General features: G+C 42.1%; 1 protein-coding gene across 4 annotated transcripts in view; it reads right to left on the reverse strand.

Moving 5' to 3' along the window:
• Positions 1–14,459, reverse strand: part of KLHL13 (kelch like family member 13) — an 80,141-nt gene extending 65,682 nt beyond the window's left edge. The window contains exons 1-2 of one of the 4 annotated variants that reach the window (XM_027645280.1): positions 14,442–14,459; positions 4,272–4,336 (exon numbers count right to left, since the gene is read on the reverse strand). Coding sequence is in view for 2 of the 4 variants with exons in the window: in XM_027645279.1 (XP_027501080.1) it covers positions 4,272–4,336 (65 nt within the window). In the remaining 2 variants the exon portion in view is untranslated. Of the gene's footprint in view, positions 1–4,248; positions 4,337–5,378; positions 5,631–14,441 lie in introns of those variants that run through there. The other 3 variants (XM_027645281.1, XM_027645279.1, XM_027645277.1) reach the window with 3 other exon arrangements.
• Positions 14,460–14,504: the final 45 nt, after the last annotated feature.

Genomic DNA, 14,504 nt, shown 5'->3' on the forward strand with positions numbered 1-14,504 from the left:
ATTAACCTATATCAAATATCACCTGAAAATCAATAATTAACAAGTAGAATCATGACTAATTCCGCCGACAAACTGGAAGTATATAAGTACTTAAACATTTTCAGTAAAAATCAACTCCAGACACAAAAGAAACCCCATATTATAGACTACAGAAAACACAACCTAAGCTACAATTTACTTCAGTCAGCCAAGGTACTGCATTTTGAAAAACTCAGTGTCATAAAGGAAGCCAGCAAACTGTCAAAGTTATCCTCTAGGTAGCAGAACAGATCTTATCCTAATGGAAATTTAGTAATTGTATGAAGTTTTACACACAAAAAGCAGCACTCATTAACTGCAATTACAGAATGGCCTTTGCTAATGTAATTAAAAATATGTTTGATAAAAGTTTTATTCGACCTGTTTTAGGAACACAAAATAAAACAAGCTCAGCATGTTCATACAACCTTAGAAGTCTTCAGGAATATTAAGTATAAAACCCCAAGCTTCTTGGTGTAGTATTTCTCTCACACAGCAAGATAAAACAATTCCCTGAAGCAGACTGAGCCATTAATACACTGCGTATAAATCACACCCAAGTAAAACACCTGCAGTTTAAAAGGGTACCATAGGCAAGAGGAAAATGCTACACTGGATAGCTGTGCTAAACCTAACAATCCTAGACTGGATGCCCCTATATTATGCTCTCAACACTGGGAGCTTCAGCAGTTACAGTGTAGCATAATCCAACCCCAAGGAATGAATGGACTTCTCTCCCAGTAGGTTGAACCTTAAAAACACCATCTCTACACACAGTGATCCCAGCCAGGGACCAAAGGAGGGGGGGGACAAGGCTGCAGATGACACACCATAGGGACAGTGAGTTTAAGATGTCAGCACAAGGAGGGGACAAGGATCCAGCAGGGACCAGTGTCCCAAAACACCGGAAAGCACAAGCGAGACAAACCAGCTCCCTGCCAGAGCCACAAAGACCTGACAGGTGAGTAACTCTCCTGGGCTCACATCAGCTCTGTTCCTTGGACAGCAGCACAGACAGTCTCTTCTGCCCTTGGCTCAAACATTTGCACCATCTCATCATCCCCAGCTGCAGCTCCAAGCATCATTCAGAGCTGTGTACAGCACCCAGATGGTCTGGCAGTGGCAGCTGCTGTTGTCCTCTTCCTGCCACTCCTCCAGCCACAATCCAGAGCAGGTCTCCAGCAATGGCAACACCCATGTTCCTGTTTGTCTGTGTCCAGACGATAAACTATCTTACAAGCCACTCCTCCACTAAAGGCAATGTGGGCTTCTGCCTCTGTGGTTATGACTGGAGGAAGGTTTTAAATCATTATCTCACAAAAGTGCTGAAAGTACAAAGGTATGACTCAGCCTACATGGATTGCTTCCATTTGCCAGCAGCTCCATTCTGGGAAGTGTACGCTACAGATCTAGAGGCATCAACTAACTACTGCTCTAGAAGAGTTACTGAAAAGGCCAGTTCACATCAGACTGAAGTGATAAAACAGGAGGTAAAATCCCATGAAACTTCCTAGTAAAACAATGTACACTTCAGTAGACTGAAATCTTCCAGTATTCAGAAGTGACTCCTGGATAGCCAGCATACACTATCTAACAATAAAAGCAAAAAAAAGCCTAAAATGTTAAAGCTCACTTTCTCATTTTCTGCTGTAAAACCTTTTGATGCCCTCTCCAATATCACACACCATCAGGGTACCAGAACCACCTGTGTCACTGAGAAACTGAATCCTTGTATTTCCTTATTGCTACCATTCAAATATCCATGTGACAAACCACCTTGGAATCACTGTCCACTAAACTTCAAGCCTTCCCACCTGCTGTTACTTTCATCAAAAACGTCCTCTACCTGCAGGCATCACCTAAACCACAACCCTGGGAGATGAAAAATCTACATATGCAAATAAAGGCCTGGGAAAAATGCTCCCAGACCAAGTTAAGTCAGCATGATTTCCAACTCCAATCACCATCAGCAAGTTTACTAATTTTGGAGTGCTGTTATGGGTGAAGGTGGAAGCTAAGGGAACACCAGGCTGCAAGTCAATTTAAAGGCATTACTTTTCCTTTATTTTCTAAAGTTATTTTGAGCAGATCTTAAAAAGACCCTACCACTGAACTCTAGGTCAGAAATGTATCCAGAGCACAACACAGCTCATAACTCTCACTGCCTTATCAGAAGCCACACAAATTACATGAGACATGAATAAGATGCAATTTACGTGTTGGTCATTTACCTTTAGTTAATACCATGTAGATGTTTTCTAGCATGACAGCTTTAATAGCAAAATGAGATTTGGTTTTCTGATGCTACTTGTCCTACAAGTGGACATTAACTACCTCCCATACACAAAGATCTTGAACACCAGTACAACAACACTCCAGCTGTTTTGGCTCCAATAACCACCTCAAAAGAAAAGCCAGAAAAGAAGCCACACAACTTTTAGATAAATGACTGGCAGGGAACAAAAAGCCCAAGATCATTCTACATGTCCCAGTTTGTACCGAGAATCATTTCCACCCTTAAAATTTGTTTCTTAATAATCCTTAATAAGTGATTATTCTCTGACATTACATAATTTGTTCTCAACTTCACAAGAAATTACAAGGTTTTGTCAGAGCAGATCTGTGGAAAGCAAAGCTCTTTCTCTTACCTTTCGAACAGTGAATTTGCTAAATTGCACATAAAGTTCAAAATGAAGGAATGTTTTACCTCCAGCAGCACAGCTTAAATCGTTAGCTCAGTCAATCCATGATCAGAAAAAGTAAACTGAAGCTTCAGCTGCATTCTGGTAAGATTTCAACACTATTTAATAATCTACAAATACACACATTTATCTTTTTCAAGTAAGCTGGACAAACTTCTCAAAAAGCCAAAAGCAATCAGTCTTACCAGAATCTCCTTGTGCTACATCACTACTTTGTACAAAGAACTAAATGGCTTTGTCAGCTGTTCTAATAACTGACATAAGGCTCTGTAATTTGATCTACAACAATTTAACAATTTTCATCAAAGGAGAGTTCTGAGATTTTCAAGATATTAGCAGTGCCTAACATCTCAAGTAAATAAACCAGCTTTTGAAAGCCTTGGGAGAAAAACTACTTCCATGGAAGAATTAAACATGACATGGTCAGAGTTCTAGAAAAGAAAATGAAGTATTTTTTCATTTGAATATTTGCATATTAAGTATTTAAACTGCTGTGAAGAGTTTAGCTACAACAGTTTTCAAGAAATGTACATTTCCAGTCAACTATATCCAAATCATTATTTGTAACAATACAAAAGCCTTCTAATTTCTGTCCCAGTGAAGGCTGACAAATAGTGTAAATTTTCAGCAGACATTGTTGATGCTTTACAAATATGCTACTCACCCACACAGTCTCTCATAAGTCATCTATTTTGTACTGGGAAAATTAATCAGAATAATTTTCAATGCATCACTTTAAGGATGCCTACTGTAACATCTGGAAAAGGCTATTTAAAGAACACAGAGCATGTACATACATATTTATGTATCCTTCAAATTAGAAAGTCTCAGGCTACCAACAACACAAAAATATCTGAATATTTTGATCAACACTCAAGAGTATCTTTAAAGCTGTCTGCTGTCTGTTAAATCAACATCTATTAAACACTAAGTTTCATATAAGAAAAACACCAAACAAAAGTCGGACACAAAAGCTCAGACCAAAGACCTAATGAGCCAAGCTCCCTGTCCATTCAGGAGCAGTGAAAAGACACAGCTTCCCTCAGCCAGTGTTTTAGGGACTTCCTCCCTCAAACTGCATCTGGAATTCAGGCTTTAGTACTTCACAATTCACTTTTTTCTTCCACTAATTTGTCTAATCACACTTCAATCTAATTTGCATTCAAGATATCCCATGACAGTGGAGTCTCGATATAATTATACAAGGTAACAATGGAGTCTCACAATATAATTACACATTACAGGAAAGCATCCTTCAGATACCACCTCAATAATTTCCTAATGCACCACCCACAGCAGCTTCCCACTTCCAGTGCCATAGTGACTGCAGTGACTTCCCCATTATTGTTTCCCAAAGAATGCTCCCCTACTGATCCACCCCTCTGACCTACTGTACTGCCTCTTTACTGCATGAAAAGCTGGGAGCACCTCCACACTGAGCTACACAATGTCTTGCTAAGTTGTGTTAATTGAACAGGAACAGTTTCACTGGGATTTAGTCATTAAAAGAAAATTATTATTTGCATACACAAAGCATCTCAACTTTCTTACTGTTCATGGCAGGATCCCAGGGCTATGTTTCGCCATTCCCAAGTAGTCCAGGTAAATTTTGACATCTAGAACAAGGTTTGGGAAGAGAAAAAAAATTGTCACACACGTTTGCACACTATTATTCACTGTAGATGTTATTTTAAAGAACTGCAGGATAGAGCATCTCCAACAGAGTTAACTATTGGCTTCTGAAGCTCTTTGAGCTCTATCTCCAGCACGAGCGGAAAATTGGATAGCCCCACTTCTTGCCTGAAGGGAAAGTTCCCATAACTCACTAAAAATCTGTGGCATCCTGTTCTTTTCCACATATATGGAGTATTTCATACAGAATTCTGCAAGATCACAGCTCTAAATAAAAACTAATTTCAACAACCGTGCAGAAGAAAAAAAAGTCAGAGCTAATTTTTGCTTTGAAGCTACTCAGGCAGTCACTCTCTCAGAAGTACAGTCACCATTTTATGTAAATCACTAAATGCATACAAGTCACAGGAGATACAGAATTAATACCTTGTATCATGATCCTAAGCCAAGTATGCTTTTCATAAATTCCCCCCACAACAGGAAGCTCTGGCTGGACTTGCAAAGGGAGCACCAGTCACAGTGAAGTTGAAAGAGCACAAAGTTACAGTGAAAAGTCATCTTACCAGCCATGAACAACGGGACAGAGGGATTTAGGAGGAGACACTGCATTTCCTTTTAATGCTGAAAAGATAGCATGTCCAATTGCAAAGGAAAACAGCAAGGAGTCATTTGCAATGGCAGTCGTTTTAATTCATTCTAACATAAAGCAGAGTAAGGAAATACTGGCAATGATGCTGCCAGCTTTTGTTTCCTCTGCATTTCCTCTCAGAAAAGAAAAAAACTGAAACATTACACTTGGCAACTCATATTCTCACATTCAGTTACTACCAATAAGTGACAGTCACTTCTCTAATTCAATGAACAAACAATATTTTTTCCATTAAAAGCCCTTGCCAATCTGAAGTTATTCATCCAGTTAAAACAATAAAACAATCCTAACAACAAAATCACATAGGAAAGCACAGGTTAACCAATATCAGAAGCACTATAGACATTCAAACTTCTTAACCAAAACAAGGGGTTTACCTGAAGATGAGCAGCTATTGCAGTCTTGCAGGAAGCTTTCTTCCTTTTGATACTCCTCCTTAAAATGTGTCAAATTATTTTGCTTTTTATATATGCATATCTATGCATGGCAGTGATCAGAAAGACCCATGTTCCGGAATTAAAACATTACTGTGTCAGGAATGACACACACAATTTATCAGGAAGCCTCTTACACAGGTTGTTTTGGTGAAGAAAGCCAAAAAGACGAGTTAAAAAGTAGTTTCTTGTGGCAAGAAGCCCTCTAAAACTGGGAGTAGGATCCAGGCTTCCCACCATCCCCTGAAAGCATTTGCATAACCTGCGTCTGGGCAAGGCTGTGTCAGGCTGCCCCAGTGACACACACGAGCCTTACAGTGGAGGGCCTTGTGAAAAGCCCTCAGTAATGAAAACCTCAAACAATGTCAGACTTGTTAGACACATCTGGGATGGCACTGAAACAATAAAGCCAATACAAAGATAGCATTTTTTCCTCCGACCCATTCATTTTTTCCTCCAACCCACTCATTTTTTCCTCCTCCCGTTTCTTTTTCCACCATTATTTATTCTTGACTCCTTGTTCGGGACCATAAAGCGTTGCCATGCAACCTCTTATCTTGCACATTTGCATTTTCTGGCCCAACTCCCCCTTACCATTAATTTTACTAATGAAATAAACAGTCTGAACTAGTAGTGGGAGCTGGTTACAACCATAACATGGACTTTTCTGTGAGCACATGGAGAAGACAGGACAGTGCTGCAGAGCAGCACCACCCCATGTGCCACAGCACCTGGCAGCTCTGCCATCCCCTGCATCCCCATGAAACATGTCTAAATATAACCACTTCTTTCACTCCACACCAGGAGATCACTATAGATTAACCAGAAAATACAATCACTCCTTAAGAGGATGATGAATTGAGATTTCCTTACTTCAGCTGTAATCACAGGGTTATTTGCAGGGAGAAGCCACATTCCCACCTGCCAAGCAGCCCTTTAACTTGTGAACCTCTGCCCTGGGTTTGGATCTCCTCCTCTGGGTACAGCTGTGCCAGGGAAGAGCTCAGCACCTTCATCTGCTTGTCCCTGCTCTCTGCCAGAAGGCTCCAGCTGAGCTGCTCTTAAGTACTTTCTAACCTATTTACTCAGGATCAAACGATACAAAGAGTGATTATTTAGGCTGTTTAAACCACTCCAGCTTATTTTGGTTGGCATTCTGCACAAGAGCTCATATAAATGTCTGAGCTGACAGAGGTAAGGTTTACAACACCCTTACTGAAATATTTTTTCCTTCTACAAACTGAGAACAATAGCCAACAGCAAAGAAAGCCAACAGCAGACAAGAAATCCCGGCCATCATCCCAAAAGAAACTAGGGCTGCTGGCACATTCATCTTCACCCAAGAAATCAATTTGAAGAGGAGGGCAAGTCTAGCTTACATCTGCTCAGCCCTTTCCAGGGAAGTAATTTCACCAGGCTCTCAGAGGACACAACTCTGAGCTCCATGAGCAGGTACAGCCATGTGAGTACCTACAATAACACTGCACACAAGCCTCTGCCCTTGAAGGAAGGCTGGTAAAGGAAGGAAGATGCTGGTAAAGTCCACCAAGTTGCCTTAAGGCTACAAGTTTTGAAAGAGAAAAATGCTACCACCACAGGCTAGAGCTAGACTACATGCTTACTAAGATGTTACCAACAATGTTAACAGTTCTTTTATTCAGTTGTACCCATCCCACAAACCACAGAAAAAAAAAAAACAGTGGAAGAAAGTCTACAGTAGCATAGTATGGTTTAGGAACAGAAACTGCCTTTTTGTTCAGCACATGTGAGGCACTATCATACCAAGGTCTTGGTGCATCACTGTGGCTCCTAAATACAATCAGGTATACACATAAGCTAGAATATTAAGAAAAACAAAAATAAGGAATTGTGGTAGGAACAGAAAATGTGAGGGTCCCTATCTTCTTCCTAAAAAGAGATGCCAGAGAGTTCTACCATGGTCCATTTACAGCCTCACTGCAAACTTCTCCAAACATTCAAATTTACATTAAGTTAAGTTACTAAACCATTCCCAAAAAAGATTAGCAAAGATACTGGTCAGGTTCTCTTGTATCAAGTGATACCACCAACATCATTAAGTGATTGAGTTAATGGCAGTTCCACCAACTCCAAGACAGGTGATAACATGGTCATCTCATTTCTCTTATCCTCTAAATAAAAAAACTCCCCATCTGGACATTAAGGACAAGATTTTCAGACTCAGGGTTAAAATACAGATCACAAAACTCCCCACACTGGTCCTTTTGCCATTAAAGATACCAGTGTTTGGTACTGTCCAAGCCTAATGAAGAACAGTGACAGTGAGTGTTTGCTGTTCCTCCCCCATGACAAATGTGAGCAACCACAAGACACAAGTCGAATTTGCAGAGCCCCAAGGGAGAGGTGTAAGGCAGCTCAAGTAATCTAGTAAATTCAACACTGCTGAATTATCTAGATTTGTCCTTCAATTCTTTTGTCCTGATTTCCAGTTTGAATGTATAAGCTTGCAAACTCTTTCGTTTATATCTCTCACAGGACATATACCCTGACGGAAAAACTTTAAGTCCACTGTATAAAAACAAGCTTAGAACAGCAAACACAACAGCCCAGATTAAGTTTCTAACTGTAAAATCATTGCTATATTATAAATTCAACAGTAAAGAAAATAAAACTGGTAACACTCTGCTCCTGTTAAAAGCTTCCAATGTAAACAGGGGATGAAATATAGTCGTTAATAAGTATCAGCAATACAACCTAACATGTATTTTGTAACTTGCAGTTGCTACTACTTAAAAAGTTACTTACACTGAGTTTATGATCAGGACAGGAGTGGTAGGGATAAACTATTAACACAACTTTCCTACAACTCTAGCACTGTGGTGGAGAATCAGCTTCTAAAAAAAAAATACATATATATACACACACAGAACACATTCCAGCGTCTGTAGGATTCTAGTGCCACTCATGGCTTTCTTTAAATAACGGATGTGCTACTCACTTCCTCTGTTCTATTCAAAATCTGTGGGCAGCCATAAATTTGCCCAGAACCACGTGTGTTTCATAACACTGAGGCTGCTTGAGACTCAGGTACTGACAAGTCAGAAGTTGACAAGGCAGAAGAGCAACCCCATTTCTCCCTCTCCCTTCAAGAGCCAGATAACATCCATGAGCAGGACGCAGGACCGTATTTGAATTCTCCAGAGCAGAGACAAAAGTTTTCCCCCTACCTTAATGTAGTGCAGAATGCACACTTTAATGTAAACATTTACCTGAAAACACAAATTTATGCATTATGATAATTCAGCTCCTTCACAGATGGAAAACTAGCTGGAAAACAGCAGTCCCAGGAATAGCTCTTTAAAGGCATCTGGAAACATGATTAGTTTGAAGTGGGAGCACTGACTGCGCTTGCTGAGGTGAAAGATGCTTCACCCGAGCACGTGCTGGGAGAAGCCGTGCTGCTTTCCCCTCGTTCCTGCTTCTACCTGGGAGAGCAAGGTGTAGCCACAGGGTGAGTTAGCAAACTGATAACTACAGCACTGAGTGGGTAAGTTTCCCATGAGATAAGTAGCATGAAAGAAATCACCCTGCAATCACACAAGCATTAGCTCTGCCAACAGAGCTGCAGCAGATCGGGGGACAAGGCAGGAGCACCCAGAGGTGCCCCTGATGAGGTACCTGCAGCACCAATCTGCCTCCAAAGCCTCCAGCATCAGACTCTGCCCTCCAAGTGTGAATCTTCTAGTTAATTTTCAATCCATAACAAGTTTATGAAGAAGTTTAAAATTTAAAAGAAACATTGCACATTTATTTCTTAGAGAATTATTTAAATATGTAGAAAACATACTACGATCATGTATGACGGAAATGGAGCTTCGACTTTAAAGAGCTGGGGTTTGTGCCAGTACAGTAAAAACCTGCTGGATATTTCAGATCATCATCTTAGCATACTGCTGGATATTTCACATTAGCATTATCAGATAAGGTCAGTTATTCCAAAGAATCAAAGTTCTCACAACGCTAAATTAAATGCATGTGGAACACATTCAACTTAAACTAGAACAGACCACTCACATGGAGATCCCAAAGAACAATCAGGAAAAAGGAACTGGGTTGAAATTCACATGTTTATCCTTGCTTTCCCCGACCTACAGGATTCTAATAGTTAATCATTATTACTCATACACCTCAAAAATTCTGCCGAGTTTTTTCATTACATGGCACCTCACTTTTCTCATAACAACAGTTTGCACTCGACCAGATAGAGGTGTTAATCAAGCTCATTTACCACATAACATGGTTTTCATTTGCCATGATGCTAAATCCTGGTCTGTGATTTCTGAGTAATAGACTGATAAAATCAGTTTATTTTCCTCACCAAGAATAAAGGAATTAAGTTTTTCCCTTGCTTCCCTGCAAAGATGGAAATTTACATTCATAACAGGACTAATATGAGAGGCTGAGCACAGCATTATTTGTTAAAACATGTACTTTTAAGTCCTCCGAGCAAAGACAGGCACTCAAGTCACCCCACCCCTGGTTTTAACCAGGAGACCCATGAAACGCATTCCCATAAGCTTTGTGCCAACTGTTTTTCTTCTTGCCTGGTGGAACAGCTTAGACAGGACCTCTGTCCTAAAGCAGCTTACACCTCCCACCTTCAGGCAAATAAAGAGACTTCCAAGAGGCAAGACAAACAAGTATGTACACCAGCAGGCAGGAGCCAAAGCAAGGTGCCTGACATCACAGGTAAATGGTCCTGCTGCTTTGCCTACTGACAACCAGTTCTGCTTCTGGTCCCATCCACACCTGCACAAAAACATCAGCAGTTTTGCCCTTTGATAGCCTTTCATGTGCATCACTGTCCAGGCACCCTCCAGAGCAGGGACCCTTGAAAGGGAGAGCAAAATGCACAACCTGACAGTCCAAGCAGGCACGGGGCACCTGCTAAGACTGATGCTCCTGAATATGGCAATGGGGAAGGTTTTAAGTTTTCCCCAAAATTTAAGCAACTAGAAGTCGGGGCAAAGGCTCTGAGAACTTCTCTGAAAGCAAAACTTCCGTTCACAATCTATTTTCGTTTCTACTTTCACCTGTATATAAGCTTTCTCACATTTTAAAATATTTCACGGTAAAGAAACCAAGCAGAATAGCTTCAAAAATGGAGAGTGTGTTGGCCTTGGCAAACAAATCTCACATTTCACAACTACAGAACACACCACCAAGCAGCTGCATCAATCACAAAGAAGTTAAAACAAAAGCTCCAAGGAATCATATGACTATAGTCATTAGTATTAACAAAGCACCATTTCCACAAAAGGAAACAAAATTACATATTTCCTACAGCAAGTTTAAAACAAAAACATTGATAACACAAATCAGTAGCTGGTCCATTCTTCAAAAAGTAGTACAGCCAACTCACTTTAACACAGCTTCTCAAAACAGGCATCAAAGACATCAAATTCATTACAGGACACTGAACATTGAAAAATCACTAAAATTTTCTGACTGTTAGTCTTCTGAAATACACAGGCCAATTAAAGAAGTCAGGTTTAAATTTACAAGCTACTCTTGGGTTCGAACAGGTCCCTTCCTACCCCATAATCCAAAAGATATCTTCAGGAAATACACTTCTGAAACAGTCTTGTCACCAATACCAAGTCACACATTCCAATTCCCTGTATCTCCCATCCCAACACACAGCCTGGTTCCCTTGTCAGAACAGGATACAGGCTGTCCACACTATATGGCATAGGCACGCTTTTCCCACAAAACATCTACTACTGTGCAAAGCCCTCAGAGATAAAGCTTTATGAAAATAATTCAGACAAAACTGGAAAATTTATCAATTTCCCTGAATGCCCACTGAAAGCATGCCTTTGTTTCCAGAGACTACAATCTAATATTGTTTAATTACTTCATAGTTTTTCAAAGACACTTTGCTTAGGGATAGGAAATATACTGAGGAAAGTTTCTTCCACAGTAGTGTTTTTAATTTACCCATAAAGCTCTAATATCCCAATTTTAATAAACCTGTTCCATCACAAATAGCTAAAAAGAAAACAAAAAATTGTCAGTATTCTGACAATGCAATACATCTGTGAGAATTAAAACTGAGAGAATCTTGAAAGGAAAGCAGAACATATGTTGCCCCATCTATTTAAGGTTTTACCTCCCACTCACACTGACACCCATACACACTACAGCAGATCTGTGATAAAGGCATCTATCTCTGTGAACCCAGCCCCAGGCTGCCAAAATCAACTTTGATAAGCCTTTAAGAGTAATTAGAAAAGTTTTGCACTATTGATACAGTGAAACAGCCAAACACCAAATATGTTCTGAGGCTGCTTCTTTTAAAACAAACGTTTCATAATTGTTCAATTTCTGCCATAGTGCAGTTTCACTGAAAGTTTTGCCAGCACAGACACATCATCTAAAAGAGTAAAGAAAAAAAAAAAAACAAATACTAAGCATCACAGTTACTTCAGCAACATAACAACCATGAAAAAGCCAAGCATTTTTGACAGTTTTGCTTGTGGTGTTTGTGGAGGTGAAAGAGTAGTGCTAGCAGAAACACTCCAAGCAGAACACATTGTGGATTCCTTTGGAGTCTCTACCAACACATTTCTTTGTAGTCTGGACTAATTATCCCTTTCCAACAGCTGGACCACACCAAGAACATATAGCCCTGGAGGTAAGATCATTTATCTCTCATTACAGGCAAGAGAGGTTATGCTTTTAGATCCAGACATCCTGGACTTGATGACCACTGTCATAGAAACATATACAAGTATCATGTTATACTGAGATACACTCAATATGAGATAGCTTTTTGATTTTTTTTTTTTAAGAACTCTAAAATTTTTCTCAACCTGTTGGAAGACGAAAGAAAAAAACACACTTGTTACTAGAATTCATAGAACCATAGAAGGATTAGGGATGGAAGGAACCTTAAAGATCACCTAGTTCCAATCCCCCTGCCATGAGCAGGGACACCTCCCAGCACACGAGGCTGCTCAATGCCCCATCCAGCCAGGCCTTGAATTCAGGGGGAAAAGGCAAGGCTTTACTTTTTTGCTCAATCCCACCCCACTTCTGGACAGTTCACGTGCCAGCACAAGAATCCCTCCTGCAGCAGCTACATCTCACTTTCCCCCTGAGCCTCACACACTGCCTGGGTAGTGATACCAGCTGAACATACTCCCTTTCTTGGCTTCACCCCACTCGGCCCTGTCTGAAGCCAACCAAATCCTCACAGGCTCTTTGAGATGATCCCAGTGCTCTTCACCACTCCACAGAAAAGCTCTGCTGTAATTTGTGGGACTCCAGTGCAAACTATATCAGGGAATCTGAGCATGACCCTTTTTTTTCTGGCTGGGTACATTTGCTGATCTGCTTCCTGCATCACCAGAAGTTGTGCCAATGATACCACAAGTTGCAGAAGTCTCCAAGCCACTATTACTGCTACAGATTAGGTACAGTTGAACTACGGCCTCAGATGACTTTCAGTTTAGTGAATCTTTTAGAGAAGAGCAGACGAAATTCTTTAAAGTAATAATAAAAAAAAAAATACTGGCTGGGGCAAAGTCACTTTAATTCATTTTTGACACCTAGTGTCAAGCCAAGGCTCACTAGAAGCAGTCTTGCTTCTTTGAAGCAGAGCAGCATGCTAATTTGTGCTGGCAGCTCACTACAATTTTTTGAACTTCAGAAGTGAAGGAAAATGTTTAGAAGCACAATTTTGAAAATCACAGAATCAAAGAGATCACAAGAAGTGCATTCAGGATAGCACTTAATCCTAGTTACTACCTAAAGTTTTTTTTACTATCAACACTCTGGAGCATATTCCACTATTAAAGAGGACTGCAGAACAGGCTTTACCATGAAATCAGAGAAGTGGGAAGAGTGCCCTGAAGGTTATTCATTAGCATTATCTCTATGTGTAGCTCACTGGGGAAAGAATAAGGAAGACTCCTCCATGGCATTCTATTCAAATGTATGAGGCATATTTAAATGGGTAAGGGAGATATTTCTGATGCAGACTTCACAGAAGGTCCAAGTCAGCATCAGTTTCATTAACACTCAGGCTGAAGAGCCCTTTGCCATACAAAACTGAAAAAGATGTGCACCTTGCATCTCCTGAATTATACAAAGCACCCGAGCCAAGGCTCCGAGGGTTCTCAAGTTAACATCGCACTTTTCTTACGGAGGCGAAAAGTCCTGAACAGTACTTACTAAAAACAGCGCTTGGCCTAAATTTTACGCGAACAGGGAGAAGAGGAAACCAGCAAGTTCATTACAACCTACAGCTACATCCCCATTTCTAATGGCCGCATCTCAAAACTAACCCCCAAAACTCCTTCCCGCACCCAGAACTCATCCAGCCTATTTAAAGACCGAGGGAACAATAAACCCTGACGAGCAGAACGGGCCGGGGGAAGGAAGAGAGCGATTACAATGGCTGCACAACAAAGCCTGGAAAAGGGGAGTTCAAGACACTTCTCCCGAGCGGCACGAGCCGAGCAGCGCGGTCCGCACACACCGCCGGGGCACCCCCGCTCTGCTCCCGGCCATCGCCAGCCTGGAGCCCCGTCCTGCCGGACCCCAGTCCCTGCCCCGACAGCCTCCCCCTCCCCGAGCACCCCGGGGCACGGGCACTCCCGCTCTCCCCCCGCGCCAGCGCAGCCCCTCGCAGGGCACCCCGACCGCAATGGGGGCACCGCCTCCTCCCCTCCCAACGAGCGGGGTCTGCCCCACCGCAACACCCCTCGCACAGCGGTCACCCCCCAAAGCGCAACCGGGACACGTCGCTCCCGTCCCGCACGCAGGGAGCCCCCGCCGCCCGACGCGCTGCCCCTCCACGCCCGGGGCAGCCCCCGCGGCGACACGCACCCACCCCGCACCGCTCACCGAGCGCGGCCCCGCTCTGCCCGCGCCCGCACAGAGGCCCCGCAGGACGCAGCCCCCCCCGGGACCCCGAGCGGGGCAGAGCCCGGGGGGGGTGTCCCCGCTGACCGCCCTCACCTGCGGGAGCGGCCGCGCGGCCCCGGCCCGGCCCCGGCGCGGGCCCCGCTCCGGAGCGTCCCC

This window comes from Corapipo altera, unplaced genomic scaffold (genome assembly GCF_003945725.1).
Source record: "Corapipo altera isolate COAL_440 unplaced genomic scaffold, ASM394572v1 65, whole genome shotgun sequence".
Taxonomy (NCBI): Eukaryota; Metazoa; Chordata; class Aves; order Passeriformes; family Pipridae; genus Corapipo; species Corapipo altera.